The 23,285-nt window shown below is 55.6% G+C and overlaps 10 protein-coding genes across 10 annotated transcripts; 4 read left to right on the top strand and 6 right to left on the bottom strand.

The window, feature by feature from the left end:
• Positions 1 to 20: 20 nt before the first annotated feature.
• On the top strand, positions 21 to 1,803 carry K437DRAFT_258307 (uncharacterized protein). The gene is made up of 2 exons (XM_013386221.1): positions 21 to 724; positions 798 to 1,803. The coding sequence occupies exons 1-2, from the start codon at positions 367 to 369 to the stop codon at positions 1,766 to 1,768; spliced, it is 1,329 nt and encodes a 442-aa protein (XP_013241675.1). The 5' UTR covers positions 21 to 366; the 3' UTR covers positions 1,769 to 1,803.
• K437DRAFT_275472 (uncharacterized protein) lies at positions 1,758 to 2,911 on the bottom strand. Its single transcript, XM_013386222.1, has 3 exons — positions 2,457 to 2,911; positions 1,891 to 2,379; positions 1,758 to 1,830 (listed from the first exon to the last, which is right to left on the bottom strand). Exons 1-3 carry the CDS (start codon positions 2,857 to 2,859, stop codon positions 1,823 to 1,825), a joined length of 900 nt encoding a protein of 299 aa, XP_013241676.1. The 5' UTR covers positions 2,860 to 2,911; the 3' UTR covers positions 1,758 to 1,822.
• A 1,454-nt stretch (positions 2,912 to 4,365) lies between these two features.
• Positions 4,366 to 6,450, bottom strand: K437DRAFT_291398 (Zinc/iron permease). The gene is made up of 4 exons (XM_013386223.1): positions 6,073 to 6,450; positions 5,718 to 6,003; positions 5,114 to 5,641; positions 4,366 to 5,031 (listed from the first exon to the last, which is right to left on the bottom strand). The coding sequence occupies exons 2-4, from the start codon at positions 5,964 to 5,966 to the stop codon at positions 4,675 to 4,677; spliced, it is 1,134 nt and encodes a 377-aa protein (XP_013241677.1). The 5' UTR covers positions 5,967 to 6,003; positions 6,073 to 6,450; the 3' UTR covers positions 4,366 to 4,674.
• Positions 6,451 to 7,071: 621 nt separating this feature from the next.
• On the bottom strand, positions 7,072 to 7,632 carry K437DRAFT_178111 (uncharacterized protein). Its single transcript, XM_013386224.1, has one exon. It carries the CDS (start codon positions 7,515 to 7,517, stop codon positions 7,200 to 7,202), a length of 318 nt encoding a protein of 105 aa, XP_013241678.1. The 5' UTR covers positions 7,518 to 7,632; the 3' UTR covers positions 7,072 to 7,199.
• Positions 7,549 to 9,331, bottom strand: K437DRAFT_258311 (NAD-P-binding protein). The gene is made up of 3 exons (XM_013386225.1): positions 8,698 to 9,331; positions 8,158 to 8,618; positions 7,549 to 8,073 (listed from the first exon to the last, which is right to left on the bottom strand). The coding sequence occupies exons 1-3, from the start codon at positions 8,998 to 9,000 to the stop codon at positions 7,971 to 7,973; spliced, it is 867 nt and encodes a 288-aa protein (XP_013241679.1). The 5' UTR covers positions 9,001 to 9,331; the 3' UTR covers positions 7,549 to 7,970.
• A 270-nt stretch (positions 9,332 to 9,601) lies between these two features.
• Positions 9,602 to 11,768, top strand: K437DRAFT_275475 (L-rhamnonate dehydratase). The gene is made up of 7 exons (XM_013386226.1): positions 9,602 to 9,903; positions 10,010 to 10,064; positions 10,138 to 10,145; positions 10,235 to 10,308; positions 10,404 to 10,552; positions 10,619 to 11,160; positions 11,242 to 11,768. Exons 1-7 carry the CDS (start codon positions 9,837 to 9,839, stop codon positions 11,631 to 11,633), a joined length of 1,287 nt encoding a protein of 428 aa, XP_013241680.1. The 5' UTR covers positions 9,602 to 9,836; the 3' UTR covers positions 11,634 to 11,768.
• Positions 11,769 to 12,012: 244 nt separating this feature from the next.
• Positions 12,013 to 13,753, top strand: K437DRAFT_291401 (uncharacterized protein; the record flags this gene model as incomplete). The annotated part of the gene is given in 7 exon segments (XM_013386227.1): positions 12,013 to 12,348; positions 12,369 to 12,453; positions 12,473 to 12,651; positions 12,735 to 12,790; positions 12,841 to 13,018; positions 13,118 to 13,403; positions 13,448 to 13,753. The coding sequence occupies 7 exon segments, from the start codon at positions 12,326 to 12,328 to the stop codon at positions 13,751 to 13,753; spliced, it is 1,113 nt and encodes a 370-aa protein (XP_013241681.1). The 5' UTR covers positions 12,013 to 12,325.
• Positions 13,754 to 13,952: 199 nt separating this feature from the next.
• K437DRAFT_258315 (uncharacterized protein) lies at positions 13,953 to 15,224 on the bottom strand. The gene is made up of 3 exons (XM_013386228.1): positions 14,611 to 15,224; positions 14,424 to 14,531; positions 13,953 to 14,329 (listed from the first exon to the last, which is right to left on the bottom strand). Exons 1-3 carry the CDS (start codon positions 14,780 to 14,782, stop codon positions 14,058 to 14,060), a joined length of 552 nt encoding a protein of 183 aa, XP_013241682.1. The 5' UTR covers positions 14,783 to 15,224; the 3' UTR covers positions 13,953 to 14,057.
• Positions 15,225 to 15,440: 216 nt separating this feature from the next.
• Positions 15,441 to 19,776, top strand: K437DRAFT_178241 (uncharacterized protein). Its single transcript, XM_013386229.1, has 3 exons — positions 15,441 to 16,019; positions 16,085 to 19,186; positions 19,253 to 19,776. The coding sequence occupies exons 1-3, from the start codon at positions 15,561 to 15,563 to the stop codon at positions 19,418 to 19,420; spliced, it is 3,729 nt and encodes a 1,242-aa protein (XP_013241683.1). The 5' UTR covers positions 15,441 to 15,560; the 3' UTR covers positions 19,421 to 19,776.
• Positions 19,777 to 20,383: 607 nt separating this feature from the next.
• Positions 20,384 to 22,511, bottom strand: K437DRAFT_249610 (putative RVB2-RUVB-like protein). Its single transcript, XM_013386230.1, has 6 exons — positions 22,339 to 22,511; positions 22,159 to 22,238; positions 21,676 to 22,075; positions 21,392 to 21,592; positions 20,693 to 21,320; positions 20,384 to 20,621 (listed from the first exon to the last, which is right to left on the bottom strand). The coding sequence occupies exons 1-6, from the start codon at positions 22,465 to 22,467 to the stop codon at positions 20,482 to 20,484; spliced, it is 1,578 nt and encodes a 525-aa protein (XP_013241684.1). The 5' UTR covers positions 22,468 to 22,511; the 3' UTR covers positions 20,384 to 20,481.
• Positions 22,512 to 23,285: the final 774 nt, after the last annotated feature.

Here is a 23,285-nt window from a genome sequence, read left to right on the forward strand (position 1 = left end):
CTTCTATCATTTCTGCCCAGCGGTCTTCCCCGACTCATTCTTAACACAGGCAACCGACAGCCCCATCGGCCATCGCAGGCTTCAAAGCCCACATTCGAGACTTGTCTCACGTCCAAAAACAAACTTCCTTGCAGCAGAAATTTGTTTCGAGTTCCGCGCAGAAGTACCATCGAGGCCACGTTCGATGAACAGCAAATGACGGTTCCTTATTGATATTCGATGCACGCAATTTCTAATCTGACTGAAGGCAGGAGTCCTTGCGCGCGTAAGAAAGAGGCTATCGAGGGTGCTCAAGGTAAAAGCTGAGGAGATCGCGACGCAGGAACGAGAGTGCATCGCTCGGCAGACTCGCTGTTGCAGGCGGCCATGCCAGACCAGGAGAACCTCTTCAATCCGACCTCATTCTTGCCTCCTCTCCGCCGTGTACCAGCATTTGCTGCGTTGCAGCAAGGTCTGCGATTGGTTACGAAGCTCTACGCATCTGCTTCCCCGTCCGAATCACTCAACCTTGAACACTTCGGCAAAGCAGCATCCGGGCGCTCCTCGACCGAGCAGCTGCAAGATGCCTTCGACGCTGCGCGCAGGGATGAGATCGAGAAGCGGTTTGCGCTAGATTGGTGCTTAAGGATCATCGCTTCAGATCTCACCTGGCTTTCCGAAGGAGAGGCGCAGACCGCTCAAGATGTGGCTTCGTCCGTGATCGCCGCAGAGGCAGCACTAGCTGGTGAGGTGTATTACTGCAAGTAGGGAGCATGAGCCTTTGAGACTCACTCGAATGCATGTGCGTGTGTGCACAGAGGCCGGTCCACTGGAGCGTCTCTTTCGTTTCCCTCTGGACAGTCCAACCATCGAGATCAATATCCGAGATGCACCGCTTCCAATTTCGAAACGCGATTCTACGGAGAGTGTTGCAGGAAGCCGTGACTCGGCGTCGGAGGATGAGGAAGAACCAGATGGTTACCACACGCCCCGCTCCAACCGCCACATCAGCAGTCGAAAACAGAACGCCGCTACCGCTGTTGGGGTACAGACTTGGGGCAGCGCCTCAATTCTGTGCGACTTGTTTGCGCGGCATGCTGATGATGTATTCGCCGGGTTGGATCTACCTGCACCCTCGATGCAAAAGCCGTTCCGCATACTAGAGCTCGGATCAGGCACAGGCCTCGTGGGTCTATTCGCTGCGAGTCTTGCTCAGCGTGCCCGACTGCAACCTGTCGAGGTTTGCTTGACAGACTACCATGAAAAGGTGCTCGAGAACCTGCAGCACAACATCGGTCTCAATTGCAATGCTCATCAAACGGCATCCGTGGGGAGCGCCGTACTCGACTGGCGGGACGTCCACGATGTGATCCAGCAGCGACAGCGTCGCTCGCCTTCTCCCTCTTCACAATCTTCCTGGTGGAGCAATGCGCAGGCAGCATTCTCATTGATCCTGGCAGCAGACGTTATCTACTCTCCCGAGCACCCTGCGTGGCTGTTGTCAAACCTGCGCTTCTTCCTCTCGCACCAGCCGCACAGCCGTGCGCACATCATGTGTCCCATACGCCTCAACGGTCGCTTTGGCGAGTGGAACCTCCTCCAGATTGCCGATCGCGTGTTCGGACAGGCACACGAGAGCAATATACATACTGCAAATCCAGAGCCAGGAGCCAGCGAGAGTGCAGAAAAGGAAGTTGTGCTTTTGCAAAGGACAGAGTTGCCGAAGATCAAGGGCATCGGCAGGGAGGACGAGAGTGGATACGTGTACTGGGTCTTTGGGCGTCGTTAGCGCATGATAGAGCATGGAGATATAATACAGCAGACAATAATAGATTTCTCCATGTCACGCCCCTGTGTTCCGCGATCATCAGCGTGCAGTAAGCATCTTCAACGAAACGATAGCGCACTCACCAATCTGCTTTGGCGCATCCACCAACTCAGCTTCCTCCCAGATGGCATACACTCTTCGCGGACTGCGCTGCTCTCCCGCCTGCACAGAATTTCCCTGCTCCTTGTCAACATACTCGCCGAAGCTCGGCGTGTTGAAGCGCCGCGCAAGCTTGTCGAGCAGCTCTATGTTCACGTCAAACTCCACGGCGAGGCGCTCGACTTCTGCGCGGCTGCGGCAGTCCTTGCGCGCGTCCAGCAACAAGGCAAGCGTAGATGTTGACATGCGGTCACTCGATGTTAACGGCGATGAAGATGGCGCCACGGCGTGTTGTGCGGCGGCGGGGCTCGAAGGAAAGGGATATTCGAAAGCTGATTCGCGTTGACGCGCCGCGAGGATACCGAGCATTTGGTCCGATCGACGGAAGTTAAGGCGATTTCGCGGCACATGTACAGGGCCTAATGATGCCAGATTCCGCATTAATTGAGGATCTCGCCCATCCTCGAGAATGTCTGCAGAGCCGGTGTGTAAAGCGTCAGCGACTGCGTTGGGGCGTGCCCAGCAGCAACACGATAGAGTAAGCGCGTACCCTGGTTCTTTTGTTCGCTCGCCTGCCCTTGTACCGCTGCGCGAGCACTCCTCGATCGAGCCAAGCTGTGCATGTCAAAGCCCTGCTGCTGCTGGGCTCCTCGACTGCCTCTTCCAATTTCATGTTCTGCGCTCGCCACCGCTTGCACGGGAGGAGCGCCTTCTAGCGGCGTTTTCTCTGCTGTGCAGACTGCAGTTGCCAGCTCAGACGGTGAGGTAGTATATTTTCCAGCCTCTGTAACAGCAGCAATTGAAGCTTTCCCGGCGCCTTTAGCAATAGTCGCACCTCCTGCGGCTGTCGTAGAAGGAGGACGAGAAGATCGTACCGCCGTCGAGCGCGGAAGCTGCGTGGTCGTTGCTGTCAACCCCAGCTTGCGCGCCGGCTTAGAGGTTGAGCTTCCCATTTTTCTGCGCTCCTATTTACTGTTTTAAAGAAACATGCTCATGAGATGTATAGGCGTGCTGCCAACAAATGATATAAACCATCGGCATGAAAGGCTCAATAATATAGCCTAGACCTGAAGCAAGTGCTGGAGTAACTTCTACGTCGTTCCCCTCATGGGATGGGGCGTTACCATCATGACACCTCGTCACCTTCCTTGTCCGTCCCAGCCTCTGTTTCTTTGTCTCACTTCCAATTTCTCCTTCGCAGATCCGTCGCCTTTCGCCTTTCTCAGACGTCCAGCTTCAGCTGCCGTCAACCTCTCCGTGATTTTCTTTCCCCTTCTCTCCTATTGGAGCTCCACACATGCCTCTTTGCACCTCGCCTCCGCTCCTACATTTTGGCCTCATTCCTGGAGCCTGGTCGATGCAGTCCTCATCTCTCGGCCCTCTTGACGTTTAGCTGAATACTCAGCCGTAGCTCCCTGCTTTCGTGCCTTTATGCTCGACTCATTCGACCGGACACGCTTCGTCCGCTTCGGTTGTCCAATGAACATGAACCCGTACAAATAGTGCGCACTCTGCTCTGTATCGTCCCCAGTTCAGAATCAACAGTCTTTAGGTCTTTAGGTCTTTAGATCTACTGGGAACCTGAAGCGAGTATTCCTGCTAAAGCGTTCTACCTGCGAGCAGCTACTCCTTCTCCAGAAGGAAGACCTCAGCGACACTGCTGTATGTGCTTTAACCCCGTCATTTGGGCTAGGAGTGAGAATTGCGCATCTTTGCCGCTTGAGGAGTTGCTGCTATGGGCATGGACATGATGCTTTGAGTAGCATATCCTATCTCACATGTGAGCGTACCTAAATTGGAAGCTTTGCCGCCTGCGAAGCATGATCCCATTTGACTTTCGATGAGTTGAAATGCTGCTCCGTCCAGTGGCGTGCCTATTTGACAACTCTCTTTCGGTTGACCAACGAATGTATGCTATATCTCACATGGTTTTCAAGCAGGCACACAATGGATTTTGGCAACATCACACCTCGCAGAGCGCGAAAGTAAGGGGACTTTAAATCGACTGCGGGAAGATGTTCGAAATCCTCGCCATGCTCCATTGCCTCGTGGGAGCACCAGCAAGCAATTGAATGATTTGCTGTCGACCCGCTCCTGAGACGGCATAGCCAATGGTACTGGTGACACTGTGCTACGCCTGGATGAATTGGCTTATGAGAGTCTGGAGCAATTGGCGAATCACCACTTCAGAATCATTCCAAAGATCGCAAAGAGTATTATTTATTACCTTTTCAACACGTGCCTCAGTTCCTCAGTCGCACATATCGGACGTGGGAACTTGGGGATGCCCTTAAATTTTGCCAGGCATCAACCTCAAATCCCGGCGGAATTGCGGTCACCCTGCACTTCCAGAGCTATTACGGGAGACTTGTGCCAAAGCTCGCCTCCACACACTTTGCAGTCCAAGCACACGAAGACGGCAAGGCAAAGTCATCTGCGCCAACTGTGAACCAAATCTTACATGCGCAACGTACTTGCGCCTACATGATATGTACGAGTACATGCAGTGTCTTTTGGCTCCCCATGGCCCAATGACCCATGCTCGGGCCGGGCGAATGGGGACGTGAAATGAAGACGTGGGGAATGGTATTTGAGCTCTATAGTGCAATGGAACCAGACTCTTGGCGACACAACTGGTGAAGGTGCGAAATTGTGGGATTGATGGTGTGATGGACCGTGCTTCAGCGCCCGGGGAAACAGCGAGCGCTCCCCACCCACATGTCATGTTTTCTGTGATTACCGGCTCGGCTCATATCAACACGGCAGGCTCACGCCCATCGCGCCAGGAGCGCCATGACGCCTGCTCCGAGCAGCATCTCACCAACAGCGAGCAGGACATTGCCGATGGGCGCCCTACGCATGCGCTCGTTGAAGATGAACTCGTGCGCCAGCAACTCAACGAGGCCCGTGTACAACAGAATCCCCGCCGAGACGCTATCAAACGTCCCAGTGATGTAGTTGGCTGTCGCACTGTCCTCGTTGTACGTGTGCCGTATGCCGAGACCGATCGCGAGCCCAAGTGGAGTGACGCATGCATACACGGTTGCGCCGAGGAAGGGGAGAAGCGATTTTGGGTGTAGCGGCAGGAAGGCGAGACGCGCGCCGAGACCAAGGCCCTCAAACATCTGCAAGGTATAGATACCGATACAGGGTCAGCTAGGAACACGTTTCCCTGATTGCCTACCTACGCAAGAAAAGGCTACTGACCTGGTGGAAGATGATGACGATGAAAAGCGTTGTGAACTCGCTAGTTGTACCAAGCGTGATACCGATGATGACGCTGTGGAAGATGACGCCGAATTCGAGGATCATGACGCCAAGGATCTGCGATGCGGCCGCACTGGGTGACACGGCCGCGCCCACGGCTAGCTCTGGGTCCTCGGCGGTGAGTAACATATCCTTTGCGATTGCATCGTCCCCATCGGTAGATGACGAGGAGGGCGGGTTGGCTGCGACTTCGTGTTTGTACTGGCTCTTGTTCGTCGAGACTACAGTGGTAGTAGGAGCGCTGGCGACAGTTGTGGATGCTGGCGTCGACGCCATGACGGTGGAATGCTCGGCGGCGTGGTGGTGCCCGCCCTTGTGCGGGTCGTATGCGAGCGATTGCGCGAAGCTCGAGCCGACGCGGAAGGCGATGAGCTCGACGATGAAGACCATGAACATGCTGATCATGGCGAATGCGAATGCAAAGTCGTAGTTCTGAAACGCCGGGGAAAGGCATTCGGAATGGAGTTCCTGTGTCAAGAGAAAGGAAACAATGCATAGTTTCAGTGCCTTTTCTTTCCATCATGTGCAAGAAAGAGGGGCGCACCTCGACACCTGGACTCAAGAGGTGCATGAATGCAGTAGCGATGATGACACCGCTTCCGAAATACTTGGCAAAGTCAAACACGGGTCGAGGTACACTGCATCGCGGCACCCTCCTTGTCACGACAGGGAAGAGCGTCGTGAAGAGCGAGGTTGCGAGGATGACGAAGATGGCACCGATGCGCAGGCCAAGCGAGCCCTCAAAGGCGTCCACTCGCGGGCCGTAGCAGTTTGGGCCCTCCGAGTCGGCCATGATGTGATAGGATCCAAAATGGTGTCGGAGCGGTCAACTGTGCAAAGCGTTGAGAAGGTTAGCGATACCAGGATTGGATCCCTCGCCCGTGAAGGATCCGACTCACAAGAATGGAAGCGCAAAGAATACCCCGGTACAGCACCTGGCAGCCCAAATTGACAAGAATGAGCGCGATGGGGGATCCGCAAAAAAGGGCGATGGGTGATGAGCACCGCGCTGGCCTTTATAAGAATAACTATGCGAGAACTATGCGTCAACGGTGACGGCGATGGCGCGACCCAGCAGTAGCACCAATATGATGGGAGCTTGCAGATGTTGATGGTCAAGAAATCTATGCTCATTTGAATTTCTGCAAAAGTGAGCGAGCACACCGAAGACGGTCACGACCGCGAAGGTCCTCATCCTCTTCTCTCTCTTGGTTGGCTGAATCCCAACATCCACGCACGCGGTCTAAAAAAAACCCTAGGACCACACAAAAACAGGAACATGCGCACACCACGCAAGCATCCACCTTTCTCTGCCACTCATTACCCCCAGCCGCCAGTGTCTAGTAAACTTGACTCTGTCCAGCATTGTACTCTTCATAGTCGTGCTGCATAGGTGCGTTAGGCAGAACGATGAAGCTGCAGTGATGTTTCATGTTCGTCCTGTAATGCCGGAAATTTGTGCGCACGGCCCTGCAAGGCCTCAGCCCACTACTCCCGCAGAGCAAGACGCGTCTATGTATACACTTCAAAAAACCCTTTTTGCCTGTGCCTGCGTAGGCTCTATGCCCGTCGTGCCGCCCGCCGGCACTCTTGCCCCCGCTCTTACAACCTTGCGCCTTTTCACGTGGTTAGACAAATGCCATTGGGGCCGCGAAGGTCCTCCCTTGTATGTAGGACAAACAGCCTGACAGACCGAATTCACCTCATCTTCATCGCCTTCTCTATGGTGTCATCGAGTGTCGCCGTGTCATGCGAACCACGAGAGGTCTAGGCGCGGCTTCACTCCCTGAATCTGAGCATGGCCTGGGTGGCCAGCGGACCGTTCAGAATCACCCAAGTGCTTTGTATCCCACGATCCCACGCCGCTGCCCCTTTCGCAAAGCCCCAAGGGCTGAGAGGTCCTACGTAGCCAGCAGCGTCATAACCATCTAGTTTCGAACTTCGGGAAACGCCTCAGCGTCGCGCAGGCGACATTTTCTACGTTGCGGGCGATGCTTGCCTTAAACCCACTTCGCGAGAACCAATGTCATGTGAATGTAGGTAAATATCCACGGCATCTACGTATGCGAATCATGCCTGTGCCTGGAACCAACTTTCGGCTTGATCTCGTTCGAACGATCGACGCAGGATCGCATCTCTGCAATCGATGGGCTCTCTGGTGGTGCTCTGCAGTAGCGTAGTGCATCAAGAGGTGCGACATTGTACCAAAAGGTGTCGAACACAACACAACACATAAATTACGATCGATACCCTTGCCGGCCAGCAAGAAGCGCCGCCAAGTCCAGAACACATCTTTTGTATCTCTGTTGTTCTCTTGATGCAACCCATTCACAACGCACTCCATGGCCACTCGCAAGCGGATAACTTGTCTGCAGTACTGCACAATCCCCAAAGACCGTCACGGCTTGGGCGCTTGAGCGCCAGGACCTTGGCTTTTCGGCGGGAACATTTTGGCGCCATACAACAGGGGATCATCAATGCGCCGATGGAAGAAGCGTAGTAAGGATGAGGCTTTAGTGGTATTCAGGCGCCGAAGGAGCGCGCTACGTTGCCTTTAGGGTGCAGACATGCTGCATGCGGCAACATGAACGTCGGATTCGCGCACAGAGGCCTCTCGCGTGGCCTCTTTGGTGTATATCTACCTCACAGGTCATAACCGGAAGAGCCTGTGGCCTCTTATTCCTCATTTTCGAGGCTGACCAGGAATGCAATTGTTTGTGTCAATGCTCTTTCTCTTGCTCTTGCTAGTCTTCTCTTTGAGTCAGATTGAGAAATAATATGCCTTGTAGGGTTCCTATCATTGCAAGTTGACAAACATGCCTCCATCGACAAGCACACTGGATCCTTGCATATACCGGCTCAGGTCCGACGCCAGAAAAATGGTCGCGCCAGCGATGTCCCTAAGCACAACATGTGAATACATGCGAACGGATGTGACAGATCAGTCAGCCTTATAGGTGCAGCATCGGGCTCCTCACACTCACCCAGGATTTCCCAGCCTTCCTAGCGGCGTCCTCTTCTCCATGTACTCCCTTTTTCCGTCATTGCTCAAGTCCTCCTCATTGATGGCCGTTCGGATTGTTCCCGGCAGGACGCAGTTGCACCTGATCCCGAGCGGGCCCAAGCTGCATGCCATGCTCTCGATCAAGCTCTTGAGCGCTGCCTTCGTTGGCGTGTAGTGGCACTGCTCTGCGCCGCCGACGAGCGCCGAGATGGAAGAGACGGCGACGATACAGCCACGCGTGCCTGACTGCGGGTGTGGCGCCTGCGCCGACATGGCGCGCGCGGCCGCCGAGAGAGCGTAGAACGCGCCGTTTAGATTGACCTGCTGTGTCTTGTGCCACAGTTCTGGGGTCAGGTCGAGGAACTTGGAGAACTGGCAAATGCCCGCGTTGGATACGAAGACATCTAGCCGCCCAAAGCGCTGGATCGCAGTGTCGATGATCTGTAGCGGTGGTCATCGCCGCAATTGTCAGTCAGCCACTGACCCAGGTCCGTCCCACTCGAGAGTCCACGGCACTCACAGCTTGACCTGTCTCTTCAAGACCAATGTCTCCTTTGACAAGCACAACCTTCGTTCCTGCTTCCCCCGTTCGCCCCTCGCTCCCTCCGTCTCCCCACCTGCCTTCGATTTCCTGCTGGAGTGCCGACGCTTCCCGCTCTGTCTCCTCGTCGCCGAGGTAGTGCATGCAAATACCGGTCGCGCCTTGCGCCGCGGCCGCGAGCACGATCGCACGGCCTATGCCCCGTGAGGCGCCCGTGCATGCGAGCGTCCGCCCGACAAGCAGGTCGCGGCCGGCTATTCCTGGGTTCGACAGCGTCGACATGGCGCAGTTACAGTTGTGCTTTACGCTTTGGCGCCAAACGGAGAAAGGACGAACGCTCGCGCCGATGCCACTCCTGGAATAGCAGAAGTTGGTTGCTGTGCACTGGTTGCCGAGATGCAGTTCGTGGGTGGTGTGGGGGGTGAATGAGCCAGTCTGACGGTCGCGAGCGCTGGCACCTTATGTATAATTCCAGCAGGTCCGAAATCCATTTACGTACATCTGCAATTCCGATGTGTGGCAAACGCTGCAGACCAACCACCTCACGACGGCACCGAGAGCATGTGCAGCGCTCGCTATGCCACTCGGGCCACTTACGTATGTTCGTGGCTGGAACCTGAGCGAGCTGTCCACCAACAATCACCAACCTGGAAATCTCTTCAGCGAGCCTGACCCACCTGAGGGGCGATGAGCGGGATTGCGTAGAAGTTAGAAGCCCTCTGCAGAATGGGTGAGATTACTACTCCGCCACACAAGCGGGGGGGAAGAGTCATCCTTTCGAAGATGGAGTGGATCTGGGGGTCCCCCCACGCCTTCTCCCCCACGGCAAATGAAAGCCTGGCGTTCTGCTGGGCAACAGCATAAAGAGCCGTCCCCTACTGCTCTCTCCTGTCAGCTGGCCTTCTGACGAGTGATCGAGTGAACATCATGTTTTGATTCCTCCTACTTCGGCGATCCGCCATCGCGAGATTATGGTCGCCGTATATAAGGAAGTGCTGGTTCAGATTGTGCACCTGCAACGCAGACCTCACTTTCCTTCACTTTCGCTTCCTCTACATATAGGCCTGCCTCCACCCAAAGGCATAGAACGTGAGCAATTACATTCCTAGCTGCTCATTATGCCCATCCGACCCTTTCCCAAGATTGTCTCGGTGGAGACATTCGTTCCCTCTACAGAGGGATCAGGTGCGTTTCTTGTCAATGAGACGACAACTTCCTCGAGAGCCGACCTGCGTTCTTACCGTCCTTGCCTTGCGCTACTTTTCGCCGCCCATTTTGGGGAATCGCACAGGAGGAGACTACCATCGTCAAGAAAAGGGCCACTGGATCATTGACACACCCATCTCGTAGGTTGTTTCGTCTTGAACACTTCTCTCCACGTCCTCATGCGCAAGACTGACCAGGAGTTGCTTTCGACAGCAACCCAAGTGAGTTCCTTTGGCTGCTCTCAGAACGCACGACTAGCGCCCCATGCTCGAGCAGACTCTAACACTTTCTTGCATTCGCGCCTCGACAGTGTCTCGCTTTGAAGAGTACCGTCATTCACGAACAACGTGGGGCATCGGCGTGCTGGGCAGTCTCGTCGTTGTTGTGCGTCTGTCTCTTCTACTGTCCCAAAGTGCCTTTATCTCACCCGTTTTTTATATCCCTTTCCCATGACGATTCCCCCCTTTCCCGGCCTGTAGATCACCGACTCGGAGGGCAATCAAGGAATTGGCGCTGGCTTTGGTGGCCCGCCTGCCTGCTGGCTCATAGAGAACCACTTCAAGCGCTTCCTGATCGGACGTGATCCACGCGATACCAACTGCATCTACGAGCAAATGTACAAGGCCTCGTGAGTGCAGTTGAGCGCTTTGACTCGTGAATCATATGCTCACTAAGATTGGACATGGTTCCACAGCATGTTCTATGGACGCAAAGGCCTGCCGATCATGACCGTCTCGGTCGTTGACCTGGCTATCTGGGACCTGCTTGGAAAGCTTCGCAATGAGCCGGTCTATCGTATGATCGGCGGGCAAACCAAACAATTCATCCCACTCTACTTGACAGGACCCAAGCCGGAAAAGGCCAAAGAGCAAGGTTTCATGGGCGGCAAGGTCCCTCTGCCCTACCCGCCAAGCGACGGCTTCGAAGGCCTGCGCAAGAACGTTTCCTACCTCAAAGAATGCCGGGAGCGCGTCGGACACGACTTTCCACTGATGGTCGACTGCTACATGAGCTTGGATTTGCACTATGCCGTAGAGCTCGCCAACGCGCTGCGCGACGCGGGAGTAAATCCTTACTGGCTCGAAGAGGTACTGCATCCGGACGACCATGCAGGACACAAGATTCTGAAGGAGCGCTGCCCGTGGATGCGCTGGACAACAGGCGAACATGAATTTACCGAGTACGGGCAGCGGTATCTCATCGAGAGCCGAGCGGTTGACATCATCCAAGCAGATGGTGAGTATCTGCAGCCAGACCAGCAGCGCACACGTGGTATTCCAGCTCATGCTGACGCCTCGCGCAATTGTGGCTGGCCAGTCATGTGGTGCGGCGGAATTACGGCCATCCTCAAGATAGCCGCCATGGCCGGCGCGTACGACATCCCCGTCGTACCGCACGGCAGCGGCAATTACTCGTACCATTTTGTGATGAGCCAGCCGCACTCGCAATTCTGCGAGATCATCAGCAACGACCCAAAAGGCGAGACGGCGACGAACGTGTTCGGCGACCTGTTCATCAAGGAGGTCATGCCCGTGAATGGACGCATCAGTGCTGAGCAGCTCGACGAGGCCGGCCCTGGGTTCGGCCTAGCGTTGAACCCGAAAGCAAGGCTCGTGCCGGGAAGCAAGCTGCTCGGCTTCAGCGACATCGAGAGGCCGCTCTGCGCCGCAGCGGCGGATGCAGTGCATGGAGAGAAGGGCAAAAAGTAGAGCGGTCCAAGAAAAGGTATCTAGTGTACTTGTATGGAGGGAGCATGATATACACGTTTGATCGCGAATATAAGACACGTTCCCGCCCAGTCGCTCGCGAGTTTGTCTCTGTGGGCCTGTATTCTGTGACGTGTGCATTTATCATAGCCAACTTGTGACTAGACTTCGACTGAGATATTCGCATCTCATCTCCGCTGCAGCCGCGCACCCGCGCCAACGCATTAGATATGAAGGGCATGTGGGCTGCTATGCCAGGCGTTTATTCCGGATAATCGGACGTTCCGGATGAGCGACGCGCGAGATCACAGCAACAACACAAGGAGATCAGTACATTACAAACGCATTTCTCCGTCACTGCTCTGATCTCGTCGACCCCTCTCTCTCACCGATCTCTCGCTGCCGAGCGCCACATATTCCGAAACACGGCCTGCGGTTTGGGAGTAATTGCGTAGGTGTTAGCCAGCTGGGTGACACCGACTAGGTTAGGCCATTGTTGGAGATCTCGAAATCTATGTACCTAGAACTCCCGGCCTCGCCTTTCTTATGATGGCATAGAGATACACGCTGCGTATTAAAACAGAGACTGATCTGCACTTGAGCTCGTTCTCGTACTTAACCTACAGGTACCAATTTCACTGACACTCTGCTAAGGTACCGTGTTCTGTGCAACACTTTCAAAGCTGACACGCAATATGGGAACCTCCGCTGCGCCTACGCGAGCAACAGCACCTCAAGCTTCCAGCCTTTGACCGTGTGTATCATCGGCAGGGGCATCGGCGACCTAGCAGCTGGCATAGCCTTGCACCGTCCCGGTCACAACGTGTCGATTTCGAACGAAGAGGCTTCGACGTCAAAATCGGCCGCCCATCTCGTGCGCCGCAAACGGAGTGCGATGGCCTCGCGAGTGGGGCGTCGATTGCATAGCCGGCCGACGGGTCACGCTGATGAAGCTCATCATGCACGACTGGAATACAGGTGAAGTACTTAACGAGTACAATCTCAGCGGTAACGAGGCCGAGTGGGGCTTCCTTGGGAGTGCACACCCGGGAATGTTTGACAATTGTCGTTAAATCTCCTCCGCGGACTCTTCACAATTTGCAGGTTCCACAGACGAGATCAACACCGCATTTTACTTGAAGCAGCAGCCTCTCCAGAAGGTCAATGGCCCCATGCAAGATTGCCGTTGACCATATCGCCGAGCCCGCAGACTCGGAATACAGCACCGTAACGTTCCAGAATGGTGCGACTTTCAGGCGAACCGACCTCATTGTCGGCGCTGATGGCATTCACTCAGTCGTCCGTGAACAGATCGGCATGCAAGTTATCAAGCGGTCAGCAGCGCAGAGTTGCTACCGGTGCAATTTCACCAAGCAGGAAGCTGAGCAGTTCGGACTGGACTTTGCGAACTTCCCCGGCATCCAATTTTGAGGCCGCTACCCTAATCCAAAGGAGGGACTTGACACTACTTACAAGGTAGTGCTCAGCCCATGCACAGGAGGCGATGTCATATCCTTGTACCTCTTCATGCCGTCGGAGCTGACCAACCACCATGCGGAAGGCTTCAGCTGGGCCGATGCGACAGTGGAGGAGTGCATACCGGGCTTATACTCGCAGCTGGATCCGCGTTGCCGGCAACTGATTCAACACACGATTGAGCGCAAGCCATGGGGTCTGTACATCCACGAGCCGTACTCGCACTGGCAACACGGCAGAGCTTGCCTGCTCGGCGACCCGGTGAAGCCGCTCATGCCAAATCAATCGCAGGGCGCCGTGCAGGCGCTCGAAGACGCCGCTGCGCTCAGGATCATCTTCAGCGAAAGTACGATGGGCGCTTCACGAGCGACGTGCAGGCCAGCCTGCAGGTTTACGAGACTATCCGCAGCCCCAGGGGCTCGCGCGTGCAGCTCGCATCGCTCAAGGCGACGATGAACATTAACGAACGCATCGGTTTCTTCAGGTTGAGCTCGCACGACGCGCGGCTGGCAGCGCCGGAGGGCAAGCTGACGGTCGACGAGATGAATCGGTACGATATGCATCAACACATTGAGGACGTTGTCAGTGCCCTAGATGCCGTTGGCGAGGTGCACGAACAAGGAAAAACAACCCAAGTGCACCTTTAACGCGCTCAGGGTTGTGCTTGACGCCCATCGCAGTCCACGCATATATTAGAATTTTTCGAAACATCAAGGAACCTCGGCCGAGTGATCTCGCGGCGGGTACAACTTTGGAAAGGGGATGTTCAGCGTGCTCGACGAGAGCAACCCCCTGACAGTTGGCATTAATCATGCATCCGACTTAGTGTTCGGAAGCCTGAGTGTTTTGCGTGCAATCATCTCAAATGCAGAGTGCATTGAAAGTGATGTGTACATATCTCTGAGTGCTTCCTGCGCCATGGCGACCACTCTACTCATCATCATCCATGGACTATGCGTCCTCCTTCCCCTCGCCTTCCCGGGCCATGCTAAAGTCAGCGGTGCTGGGACCATGATGCTTATGGTTGGAAAAGTTGAACCAGGGCATTGCGCTGAACTTGAGCTGGGAGAAGGCACTGTTCCTGTGTGCGACACCTTGAATGTAGTCGCTCAGGTCCGACTGGCCGTAGCCTGCTGGCAGGGGACCGCCGGCTTTGGCCACTTCGAGCTCTTTGGAGGCAAGCGACTGCTCGATCTCATTTTCAGACCAGCCCCAGAGGCGGACTGCGAGATGCAGCAGGCATGGAAAAGGGGCCACGCGTGTGTAAGCGATGATGCTTGCGGAAGGAACGAAGGTTAAGCATGGCTCGTAACTCACAAGAGCTGCGCTGATATGCGAGAAGGAAGCCGCCTGCTGCTCCGAGGAAAGTGCTCAGCCGGAGCGCAGGCCCTAGCCCTTTCTTTGGTCTTGTGGTGTCGAACAATTCTGTTTAATAGCAACATATGCCAAGCAGCTCAATATCTTCAACTCCGGGTTCAAAAAGACCAATACGGAGAGCGCTCACCCATCAGGTAGAGACCGCCGGGAAAGGCGGCCGCTGATCCTGCCCACGCTGCATAATCGCTTGGCCGGAAGTACTTGATGACCCGCCGGAAGTGCGGGTCTGAGTCGATCAGCGGGTATGGAGTGTTGATATCCTTGACAGCTGTCGCAGTTATGCATAGAGGATGCAGCATCGATATTCGGAAGAAGGCAGCGATTGTCAGCTCGAATGCGCATCCGACGCAGTAAAGCTAGCCAGCAACGCTCTGGCTTAGAGTCATCCCAAGCAAAAAGAGTGCTACGATGCAAGCAGTACAAAGAGCCAGCCTCAGCAGCTCAAGTACGCCGTTACAGTTGCTGGATGGACCACACCTGAACGCCCGGAATTGACCCTCCGTTCCTCCTCCCGAGCACCTGGCCTTCCTCATGAAGCCTCCAGCTGAATAAGGGTCTTGCCCGCCCACCCTTTGTGCTGGCATGACGATGCGAGATAGATCACAAAGCGCGCAAACCACTGGGACACTCACGCATTGTGTCTTTTTGTGTCCTCCCACCAGACTGGACCGGTCCCCTGCTGGCGCTATACGGATGCAACAGTGCTGCAGTTATGGGACTGCTTGTCTCGCTGCTGACATGTGCTTTGGCGAGTGGGAATTGATGAAGGTAGGACCGACTGTATCTATTGTCAACGTTGGATTCAATCGGAATGGGATCATGCCAGGACGGAAGCAGAGGGCAAGAGAGATGAGGCAGAGAGAACAACGAGCGCCAGAGGCTCAACATCACACATGGCGGAAACTGAAAAACGCTCCAACCACGACAACTTGACCTTCCTACCAAGTGCACTTGACAGTTGCCGCATGCCTCCGTCTTCTTGTTTTCACTCATAAACATCGCAAAAGCTGAAGGCCAGAGAGAGGGCGTAACTTCGCTGCCGTGATCCTAAAGAGGTGAGGAGAAACAACACGCAGCATGGACGCCCACGAGTATTTCCAAGAGGCAGGCCCAAGCCGACAGCCGGGCCTGCGAAGCACGACCCAGCTCTCCTCCTCGCCGACCCTGCCTCCTGCAAAAGGAGACGATTCGTTCGGCATGGTTGACTCTTTTGGAAGAACGCAGCAGTCAGGCGTGAACGTACGCGTAGGCAGGTCGCCTCGCACGCCGAGAGTCAGGGCATCACCATATTCGAGGCCGCACGCGAGTTCCTCATCACGACTCGGACCAGGAGCGACACATGAGCACGGAGGGTCCGCCAATAGTCCCTTTGGGGCCCCTGCGTTGAGCCCTTCTTTAGCATATCAAGCTGGCCAGTTGTCTGCAGCACGTAAGCTTGACATCCGCAGGCCCGCAAGGGGGCAAGATGCCGCTGGAAGAAGCAAGGCAAAGGCGGCTGGAGAAGAAGACGTGCACCTTGCACAAGAAGCTGCAAAAGTGTGTCCAGCCTGCTCGAAACCTCGAAGCTCTTCTGTGTCGCTGACTATAATTTATCATTACAGTCACCTGGAATGCTGCAATCTTTCCTTTCTCTCATTTCTCCTTATCGATCTGCACGCAAAGAACGCTCAGCAGCGTTTGGCCCCGATCTCAATCCAAATGTAGACGCGGAGCGCCGAGCAGCGACCGCTTCGCCACTCACTCGTCGGCTGAATGGCGTTCAGGACTCAGAAAGGGCCTCGCAACTTCAGGCCGACAAGATCTCGGTAGCTGCCGCTCTAGGAACACGGAGCGGCAACAGGTTGAGAGGCGTACTTTCGCAGCCTTCACTTCCACGCCATGCCGGCCCAACATCAAGCGGCTTTGCAAAGTACAGCCGCATGAACGCTGCACAGGGCCTCTTCGTCTCAAGCCAGCAGCCCTCTGTAGGGGGGGTTGAAGCGACGCAAAGAATGGCGGAAGAAGATGCGGATTCAATGCAGTCCACGGACCAGGGACCGGAAGGCATCGCATCACCCGCCACGATGCAAACCCCAACCGCTCGGACTATGCAGGGGTCAGGTCATAACGAAGGTGTTCCAGACTACTCTCCACAGCGTAACTATTCTCTGTTGTCCAAATTCTTCACCGAGAAGAGCGGCGCATCATCTTCCGGAGATGCAGAGCCGCTGACCGAGCTGGAGCTGGCGGGCTGCATGAAACTCATCGAAGAGTGCGCCTCTGCCGGACGCGACTTGGAGAGCGAGTTTGGAGAGATTGCTGCAGGTCACGACATAACAGCCAGTATCGCTTCCAATGCGAACAGCGGTGGCCTGCTAGGCGTCGCGGGACCTTCGCGAACAGGTTTGGGCGTCTCGCCTCGCCGGTCCGAGTCGATTGGCTCTTCACCTTCTATGCGTGCCGGTTTGTACGATGTCGAGGTTGGCGGTCGCCCCACACCGCAGTTGCGCCCATCTCGATCATTCTTGTCGCCGTATCACGTTGCCAAAAAGACACAGGCGGCATCTGCTGCCACCGTTCTGGCGCCCGTCATCCGCTCCCCACCGGCTAGTGTCAGTCCAGCTGCGCGGCGAACGAGGCGAACCATCTACCTCGGCCCAGGGCTGAGCGTCGCGGCCTCGCCACGGACCGCCAATCGAATGCGACAAGCGCCGCCGGCGCAAACGCTCGAGTTGCCTTCATTCGTCGTGTCATCGGCTGGATTTGGCAGCAAAAGGGTTAGGAGGGAAGAGCCGGGCGCGGAGCCGCCGATGGATTCGGAGATGCGAGATACACGCGCGCAGCGGGACCAAGAAGCTGGTGACAATGCATCGCCTCCTACTTCGCTTGCTTCATCCTCGACGCCATTCACCAACAATGCGCTAACTTCCCAACCCGCCTCTTTTCCGCAGCCTGCCTCGCCCGTGCCAATGACTCCAAGTCGGTCACAGCCACAGTATCTCCAGCAGAAGCAAAATCAGCAGGTCACAACTCAGGGTGCTTCGCCAACAGCTGCTGCTTATGGCTCCGCGCAGCCTACTATGACACGAAGTGCGACCGCTTCCGCACTCCTTGGCATCTTGCAAGAGCACCCGCTGGAGCCATCCCCTCGCCCTCAGCCTCGACTGGAGGTGATCAACCCCTACCAAAACGCTTCTGTATCCGCACGTCTCCCTTCCTCTTCATCCTCCAATTCGGTCGCCTCCGCCCCGCGCACGCCAGGATCATTGGCGCGTGCACGGGATCGCGGTAGCATCAGCGAGCGCATGGCCAAGTCGCGTGCTCAAGCTGTGGCTAATGCGAAGCGCAAAGCGGCAGAGGAGGCCAGCAAGAAGGAGAGCGTGTTGGATCTCATCGAGAAGTCTGCGCCGAGTCCACGCAACAACAAGAGACTGCGCTCGTCCGCAGCTGCATCGGATGCTGCTTCAGGCGACGCTTCGAATACGCTACCCTTAACGGTGGCGTCAAGGGATCAGCCGCTGCAGGAGAATGACCTCTTCAGCAGAGGAGCGGCTGTGCCGGACAAAGCGGAAAAGTCAAAGGCCGCAACAGAGGAAGCCAAGAGACGGACGCAGGCGCTGCAAGAGAAGGAGAAAGAGCAGGAGAAGGCAAAAGCGAGTGCAAAGACAAAGGCGGTGGAAGAAGAGCGAGAACAGATGAAGGCAAAGCAAGCAGCAAAAACTTCTAGCGACAAGCCCGCGGCTGCCCTGCCCAGTAAGCTTATTCTAGCGCCATCAAGCAATGGGAATTTGGCGGCTCCATCGTCCCCGTTCTCCTTCCAGCTACCGGCACAACTTGCAGCCAGCATTCCTAAGAAACCTAGCCCTCTTGCTACGGCTGTCTCGGCGGCTCCTGATTCACCAGGATCAGACCGAGAGGACAGGACGTCCATCTCAAGTGCACAAACTACGCCCTCGAAGCCTGTTTCTACGCGTTCGGCAGCAGAGTCTGGAATATTTCCTTTCACAACGCCAGCCACCAAGTGCCAAGGCACTCCGACCCCTGCCGCAGCATCAACTACACCCGTGTCAGCGCCCCCTTTTACTCTCACCGCAGCCGCCACACCGAAGATATCTGCTCCTGCTCTAGTTGCATTACCCCAGACATCGCGAGACGTAGCACTGGGCGAGCCGCCGTCAGCACTGCCGATCTTCGACTTTGCACTGCCTTCGCGTGTGAACGAGAGGATGCTCTCTGCTGCTGAAAGGGCAGCGCGAGATACGGCTTTGTCGACTTTGCCGAAGGACCTGCCGGCTTTCAAGTTCAATGATGAGCCAGCAGGCTCAGCTGCCGCCACACAGACGCCATTTTCGTTCCCGTCACAGGCATCAGGCAGCAGCACGAGCGGATCAGCTGCTCCTTCTCCAACGATTCTATCGCTGCCGACCTCGTCGCCAACTGCAATCAAGTTCTCGCCTTCTAAACCCTCGGCTCCGCCACAGCCTTCCAGCGAGTCATCTGCATCTGAAGGTACGGAGGACGGAGAGATCACCTCGCGCGACAAGGGGCCTGGAGAGGGTGAGGAAGACGAAGACACACAACACGAGGTCCGAGTCAAAGCCTGGCGAAAGGACGGAGCTGCTTGGAAGGACGTGGGCGTTGGCATGCTTCGTCTGAAGAAGAAAAAGTCTTCTGACAAGCGGCGTATGCTCATGCGCTCTGAAGGCAATGGCAACGTCTTGATCGTGAGTAATGGCCTATGGAACTGAGAAAATTCATATCGAGCAGGACTCAATATAGCTTCCTTTCAGAATTTCAACCTCGTCAAAGGCCTCACAGCTCGGCAGGACAAGACACAAATCGTTTTTATGGGCTTTGAAGCCTCTGAGATGGTCAATTTCAGAGTGAAGGCCAAGAGCGCAAGCGAGGCGGCAGCTCTCAAGGCCGCGATTGAGAAGGAGGCTGCACACGTCGCCTGACGCTGTATTGTGTATGAGAATGCTCAGCAACTTCCGTCTGACGACTTTTGCTCACATCTGTGAATGTTTCGCCGCTCACAACGTTTGACGAAAGCTCACCCTCTTTTTGAGAGCACGCGCCCCATCATCCACGGCGCGGGCATCAATACTGTAGGGCAGATCGATGCAAGTCTGCGCTCGACTGGGATTTGGCTAATCTGTGCTGCATATTCACTTGCGCGCCCACACGGAAATCATCCATTAAGTCTGAGCGAACATACAGCCGAACGCGAGAGGGCAAGGTTCGGCTCGATGTGGCACTATTCTGGCCTCACCTTTCTATGACCGCGAGCAAGCTTTGCTCGTCGGGCTAGTTGGTCAAAATATGTCAGTTGTGGCCAACGTGTTCCTCTATCTGAGGAGTTCGCAGGATGACCCTCTCAATTTGGCGCACGTACCGCTTTCTTCCTCCCACGATACTTGGCGTTGAAGAGTAGAGGAAGATAAATGCTTCACCACGCCCATCGGGATTTCGGCTGGCCTCGATCGGCACCTTTGATGATCGACGAAGACGAGGCCTGCCCATTGAGAATGCGGCGGACAATTCATGCGAAGTCGTATGGCGGCTCCCGCAAATTGATTTCGCAGCTCGGTGCTCAGAGCATGACAACCACCTCTTTTGCTCTGGTTGATTGGCCGCCGAGCTGTGCTTTACGATTTTATGCGAGGCCTTCATACCACATAACATCGAAAGAAGGGACCATTTAGAGGCGAGGAACGCTCACGCATGCTTTCTCTGTAGCTCGTCTCGCCATGGCTGCGGGTAGCACCCGTCAGCGATATGATGAGATGAGCTGTGGGTGCTGGACTCCTCTGCTTTGCAGGGGAGCCGGCATTCGCAAAGGCAAGGCCCCAGACTATCAAGCCCAATTCGCCAGGTCCAAGCGCGAGTGCTATGCGCTTGTGAGTGCTATGAGTAAATGGGCGACAAAGTTGTACTTGATTTAACATAACACCTAAGAATACAATGTGCAATGGGGACCGCTGTCCATCTCGGTTCTTGTCTTTTGATTTGGTTTGCGCTAAGCCTGCAGAGCGCCGTTGAGCGGGGCTATTCCTGGAAGACCGTCGCTGATGGTGGAGAAGTCTTCCGACTCGAGCATGAATTCTCTTGCGTGCTCTTGAAGGTACTGCACAGATCGCTTTTCGTCGAAGAAGAGACCTGGGGAGTGAAAGAGTCAGTCCCACTATCGACTTCCACATTGCGTGCCCCCTTTCATGTGTACGACTTACCATACACTCGCCGGACATCAACGACGTCGATCTCACTCGCTTTCCGCCGCTTGGCAACAAGGCTGGCAGTGGTAATGAGGTTGATGGCGTAGCGCAGCGAAGTCTCTTGTCCGATGCGCGCGAGGACGTCCATGGCGTCTAGGGTGAAGGTGACCTCCTCCTCCTGAGCACGGATAGCGAGGATCTGCTTGATGTCGTCGAGCTCGTAGGGCTTAGTGCTGATGATTAGTAGCCGATCCAGCAGGTCAATGGGCAGCCCGTGGGGACTGCGGAAGCGAGTGCCGCGCACGCGCGTGATCCCCCTGTTGCTCGCCATGACGACGAGCGGCGCGAGTTCGCTCTCAAGCGCACGGTTGAGGAAGCTGAAGCACTCAATGTCCAGCATGTGGATCTCGTCGATGAACAGCACTCCCGGAACTATGTCCGCTTTGCCCTCCTCGCGCCACTCGCCGACTTTGTTGTTGATCTGGTCCCGCAGCTCTGGCTTGATCTCGCCCGTGTCGCCGGCAAAGAGTGCGAGAAAGCCTTGCGTGCGAGAATTGATGACATCGATCTCGTGCAGGGACACTGTGTGCGTCACTTCTTTTCGCCGTTGTAATTCACCCTCTGGGCATGGTACGAATTTTGTCTGCACATAACAATATCCATGTTCAGATGCCACGGGAGCGAACGTGCCTCATATTGCTCGAGGTAACTCACATCACTGCCCATGGCGTCGTAGTCGCGCGCTCGTGTGTAGCTCCTCCCCATCTTGGTAATGCGCCCACTGGACTTGTCGACCGTGATAACGTCTCCTGCTAGCACCTTTTGCTTTTGCAAAGAGTCGATCATCTTGTTACCCAGGTCGTAGATCGTTTCCATGTCCGTCGTTTTGATAGTCAGTTTCCCCGTCTTGGTGGCCTGCATCAGCATATATACAGGTGCATATGTCATGTTAGCATCACGTGGCGTAGCCAGAAGGAAGAAGATGGAGATACACGCACCCCCGTCAAACTCCGGTTGATCTGAATCTCGACGACTTCACCTTCGACGATCTCTGCCTCCTCCTTGATCCGGACACCGATCGCCCTTCGGAAAGCCTGCATGAGCGCCTCGGTTTTGCTCATCTCAAGGCTGAACACTTCACTAGCACTGAGCGTGACGAATGGGATGTCATGCTGCTGTTCGCATCCTTGCGCCGCTGCTCCACCAAGCGTCTGCGCCATGGCCATCGCGATTGCCGTCTTACCCGTTGACGGCGGGCCGGCGATAAGGATGGCGCGGCCTGCGATCTTTCCCTCTTGGACCATCCGCACGATTACGCCTGCTGCCTTGCGCGCCGAGCGTTGGCCGACCATGCCTTGCGAGTTAGCGCGCGGCTCGAGATGGTCATCGAGCCCGAGCCTGCAGGCAAGAACATCAAACGCGTCCGGTCAGATGCGTCAGTCTTCTGTCCTCTGGCATAAAAGAGCGAGCTTTGGACTCACCCTCGCACATGCGAGTGAGCACCGATGCGCTCGAGAGTCTGCACCGGCGTCTCGGTTGTGGTGGAGATCTGAGGAGCGGCCTGTTCGTTACAAGTCAGGGCCGGTGTCAGATATCCAAGCCACGACGTCGCCCACGACAGAAAGAGGCGGACAGCCACGGCGGCAAGACCATCTACTCACCATGGTGAATTCTTTTCCTTCCGATGGGATAGCTTCAAGGCTTCCTCCCGAATGCCCTTTCTGTTCTCCTTGCTCCCTGATGGTAACCTTGCGATGCGCGACCTCCCCCATTTCTCGTCTCTCCGACATGAAGAAGTAACCGAAGTCTCAACGAACCACATCGCGCAAAGCCGCTGAGGGCGGAATAGAACCATCAATCTGAATGTGTTCCCCAAGTAGAAAATAATCACGTGACATTATTCGACGCGTCATGTGGGAGTCGCGCTAAGAGAAACACACACCAGAGCAAACTCACTGTGTGGTAGACGTTTGTTCGGTGCTTACTGCTCCAACCCATCGTGACGGCCTCAACCATCGACCATCCGCCCATCGTCCATGTCTCCAGCATCTGCCTGCAACATGCATAGGGCACAAGCTTGCCCGCATCTCGGCCCCCCTTGATCCGCTGACCGCCTCGACCGCAGTGTAATATCACCCCACCACCCTCCCTTCGATACCGAACGCATCAACCTGCAAAAGTGTAGTGGAAGCGGCGAACCTCGACAGCAACGCATAGATCAAGCTATTCCCGCTTCCCCGGTTAAACAATCAGATTACAACAAGAACAACAAACACGATGTCGGCGGTGAGTTGTGCTGTCCGAGTTTTGCCTTGCATCTGATTTTGTTTTGACATTTGGTCGACCTTTCCGCCGCTGCACCCGCTTTGTGACATCTGGTATTTCAATCCGCCTCAGATCTACGACGATCCGAGTCGCCCAGCATCCTCTCTGAGCTCCAGCATCCCCGTGCCGCGAACCATCAAGCGGCCTACCGCTACTGCGGGGCCGAGGAAGACACTGCTGGCCGGCAACCCGCACTCTCCGCGCATTCTCTCCGGCCACCGCTCTCGAGCAGCTTCGGCCCTCAATAGCAGCAGCGGCGCGGGTAACACACGCCTACCCGGCT

The sequence above is a fragment of the Tilletiaria anomala genome (genome assembly GCF_000711695.1).
Source record: "Tilletiaria anomala UBC 951 chromosome Unknown K437scaffold_81, whole genome shotgun sequence".
NCBI lineage: Eukaryota > Fungi > Basidiomycota > Exobasidiomycetes > Georgefischeriales > Tilletiariaceae > Tilletiaria > Tilletiaria anomala.

What these genes read in the sequence shown, in the direction of transcription:
- K437DRAFT_249610 (XM_013386230.1), bottom strand. Translation starts at nt 22,467, where the DNA reads ATGTCGGAGAGACGAGAAATGGGGGAGGTCGCGCATCGCAAGGTTACC. An exon ending in TCAACCGGAGTTTGACGGGG is followed by an intron (nt 21,593 to 21,675) that starts GTGCGTGTATCT and finishes ATGCTGATGCAG; the next exon opens with GCCACCAAGACGGGGAAACT. An exon ending in TGATGTCCGGCGAGTGTATG is followed by an intron (nt 20,622 to 20,692) that starts GTAAGTCGTACA and finishes TTCACTCCCCAG; the next exon opens with GTCTCTTCTTCGACGAAAAG.
- K437DRAFT_291398 (XM_013386223.1), bottom strand. Translation starts at nt 5,966, where the DNA reads ATGGCCGACTCGGAGGGCCCAAACTGCTACGGCCCGCGAGTGGACGCC. An exon ending in TCTTGAGTCCAGGTGTCGAG is followed by an intron (nt 5,642 to 5,717) that starts GTGCGCCCCTCT and finishes CTCTTGACACAG; the next exon opens with GAACTCCATTCCGAATGCCT. An exon ending in TCGTCATCATCTTCCACCAG is followed by an intron (nt 5,032 to 5,113) that starts GTCAGTAGCCTT and finishes TATACCTTGCAG; the next exon opens with ATGTTTGAGGGCCTTGGTCT.
- K437DRAFT_258307 (XM_013386221.1), top strand. Translation starts at nt 367, where the DNA reads ATGCCAGACCAGGAGAACCTCTTCAATCCGACCTCATTCTTGCCTCCT. An exon ending in CGCAGAGGCAGCACTAGCTG is followed by an intron (nt 725 to 797) that starts GTGAGGTGTATT and finishes GTGTGTGCACAG; the next exon opens with AGGCCGGTCCACTGGAGCGT.
- K437DRAFT_178241 (XM_013386229.1), top strand. Translation starts at nt 15,561, where the DNA reads ATGGACGCCCACGAGTATTTCCAAGAGGCAGGCCCAAGCCGACAGCCG. An exon ending in TTGCACAAGAAGCTGCAAAA is followed by an intron (nt 16,020 to 16,084) that starts GTGTGTCCAGCC and finishes TTATCATTACAG; the next exon opens with TCACCTGGAATGCTGCAATC. An exon ending in GCAATGGCAACGTCTTGATC is followed by an intron (nt 19,187 to 19,252) that starts GTGAGTAATGGC and finishes GCTTCCTTTCAG; the next exon opens with AATTTCAACCTCGTCAAAGG.
- K437DRAFT_275475 (XM_013386226.1), top strand. Translation starts at nt 9,837, where the DNA reads ATGCCCATCCGACCCTTTCCCAAGATTGTCTCGGTGGAGACATTCGTT. An exon ending in GAGCAAATGTACAAGGCCTC is followed by an intron (nt 10,553 to 10,618) that starts GTGAGTGCAGTT and finishes ATGGTTCCACAG; the next exon opens with CATGTTCTATGGACGCAAAG. An exon ending in TGACATCATCCAAGCAGATG is followed by an intron (nt 11,161 to 11,241) that starts GTGAGTATCTGC and finishes GTGGCTGGCCAG; the next exon opens with TCATGTGGTGCGGCGGAATT.
- K437DRAFT_258315 (XM_013386228.1), bottom strand. Translation starts at nt 14,782, where the DNA reads ATGCTGCATCCTCTATGCATAACTGCGACAGCTGTCAAGGATATCAAC. An exon ending in CGGCGGTCTCTACCTGATGG is followed by an intron (nt 14,532 to 14,610) that starts GTGAGCGCTCTC and finishes GCTATTAAACAG; the next exon opens with AATTGTTCGACACCACAAGA. An exon ending in CGCATATCAGCGCAGCTCTT is followed by an intron (nt 14,330 to 14,423) that starts GTGAGTTACGAG and finishes TGCATCTCGCAG; the next exon opens with TCCGCCTCTGGGGCTGGTCT.
- K437DRAFT_178111 (XM_013386224.1), bottom strand. Translation starts at nt 7,517, where the DNA reads ATGGAGTGCGTTGTGAATGGGTTGCATCAAGAGAACAACAGAGATACA.
- K437DRAFT_258311 (XM_013386225.1), bottom strand. Translation starts at nt 9,000, where the DNA reads ATGTCGACGCTGTCGAACCCAGGAATAGCCGGCCGCGACCTGCTTGTC. An exon ending in TTGAAGAGACAGGTCAAGCT is followed by an intron (nt 8,619 to 8,697) that starts GTGAGTGCCGTG and finishes CCACCGCTACAG; the next exon opens with ATCATCGACACTGCGATCCA. An exon ending in GGAAGGCTGGGAAATCCTGG is followed by an intron (nt 8,074 to 8,157) that starts GTGAGTGTGAGG and finishes TGTTGTGCTTAG; the next exon opens with GGACATCGCTGGCGCGACCA.
- K437DRAFT_275472 (XM_013386222.1), bottom strand. Translation starts at nt 2,859, where the DNA reads ATGGGAAGCTCAACCTCTAAGCCGGCGCGCAAGCTGGGGTTGACAGCA. An exon ending in GAGCGAACAAAAGAACCAGG is followed by an intron (nt 2,380 to 2,456) that starts GTACGCGCTTAC and finishes CCGGCTCTGCAG; the next exon opens with ACATTCTCGAGGATGGGCGA.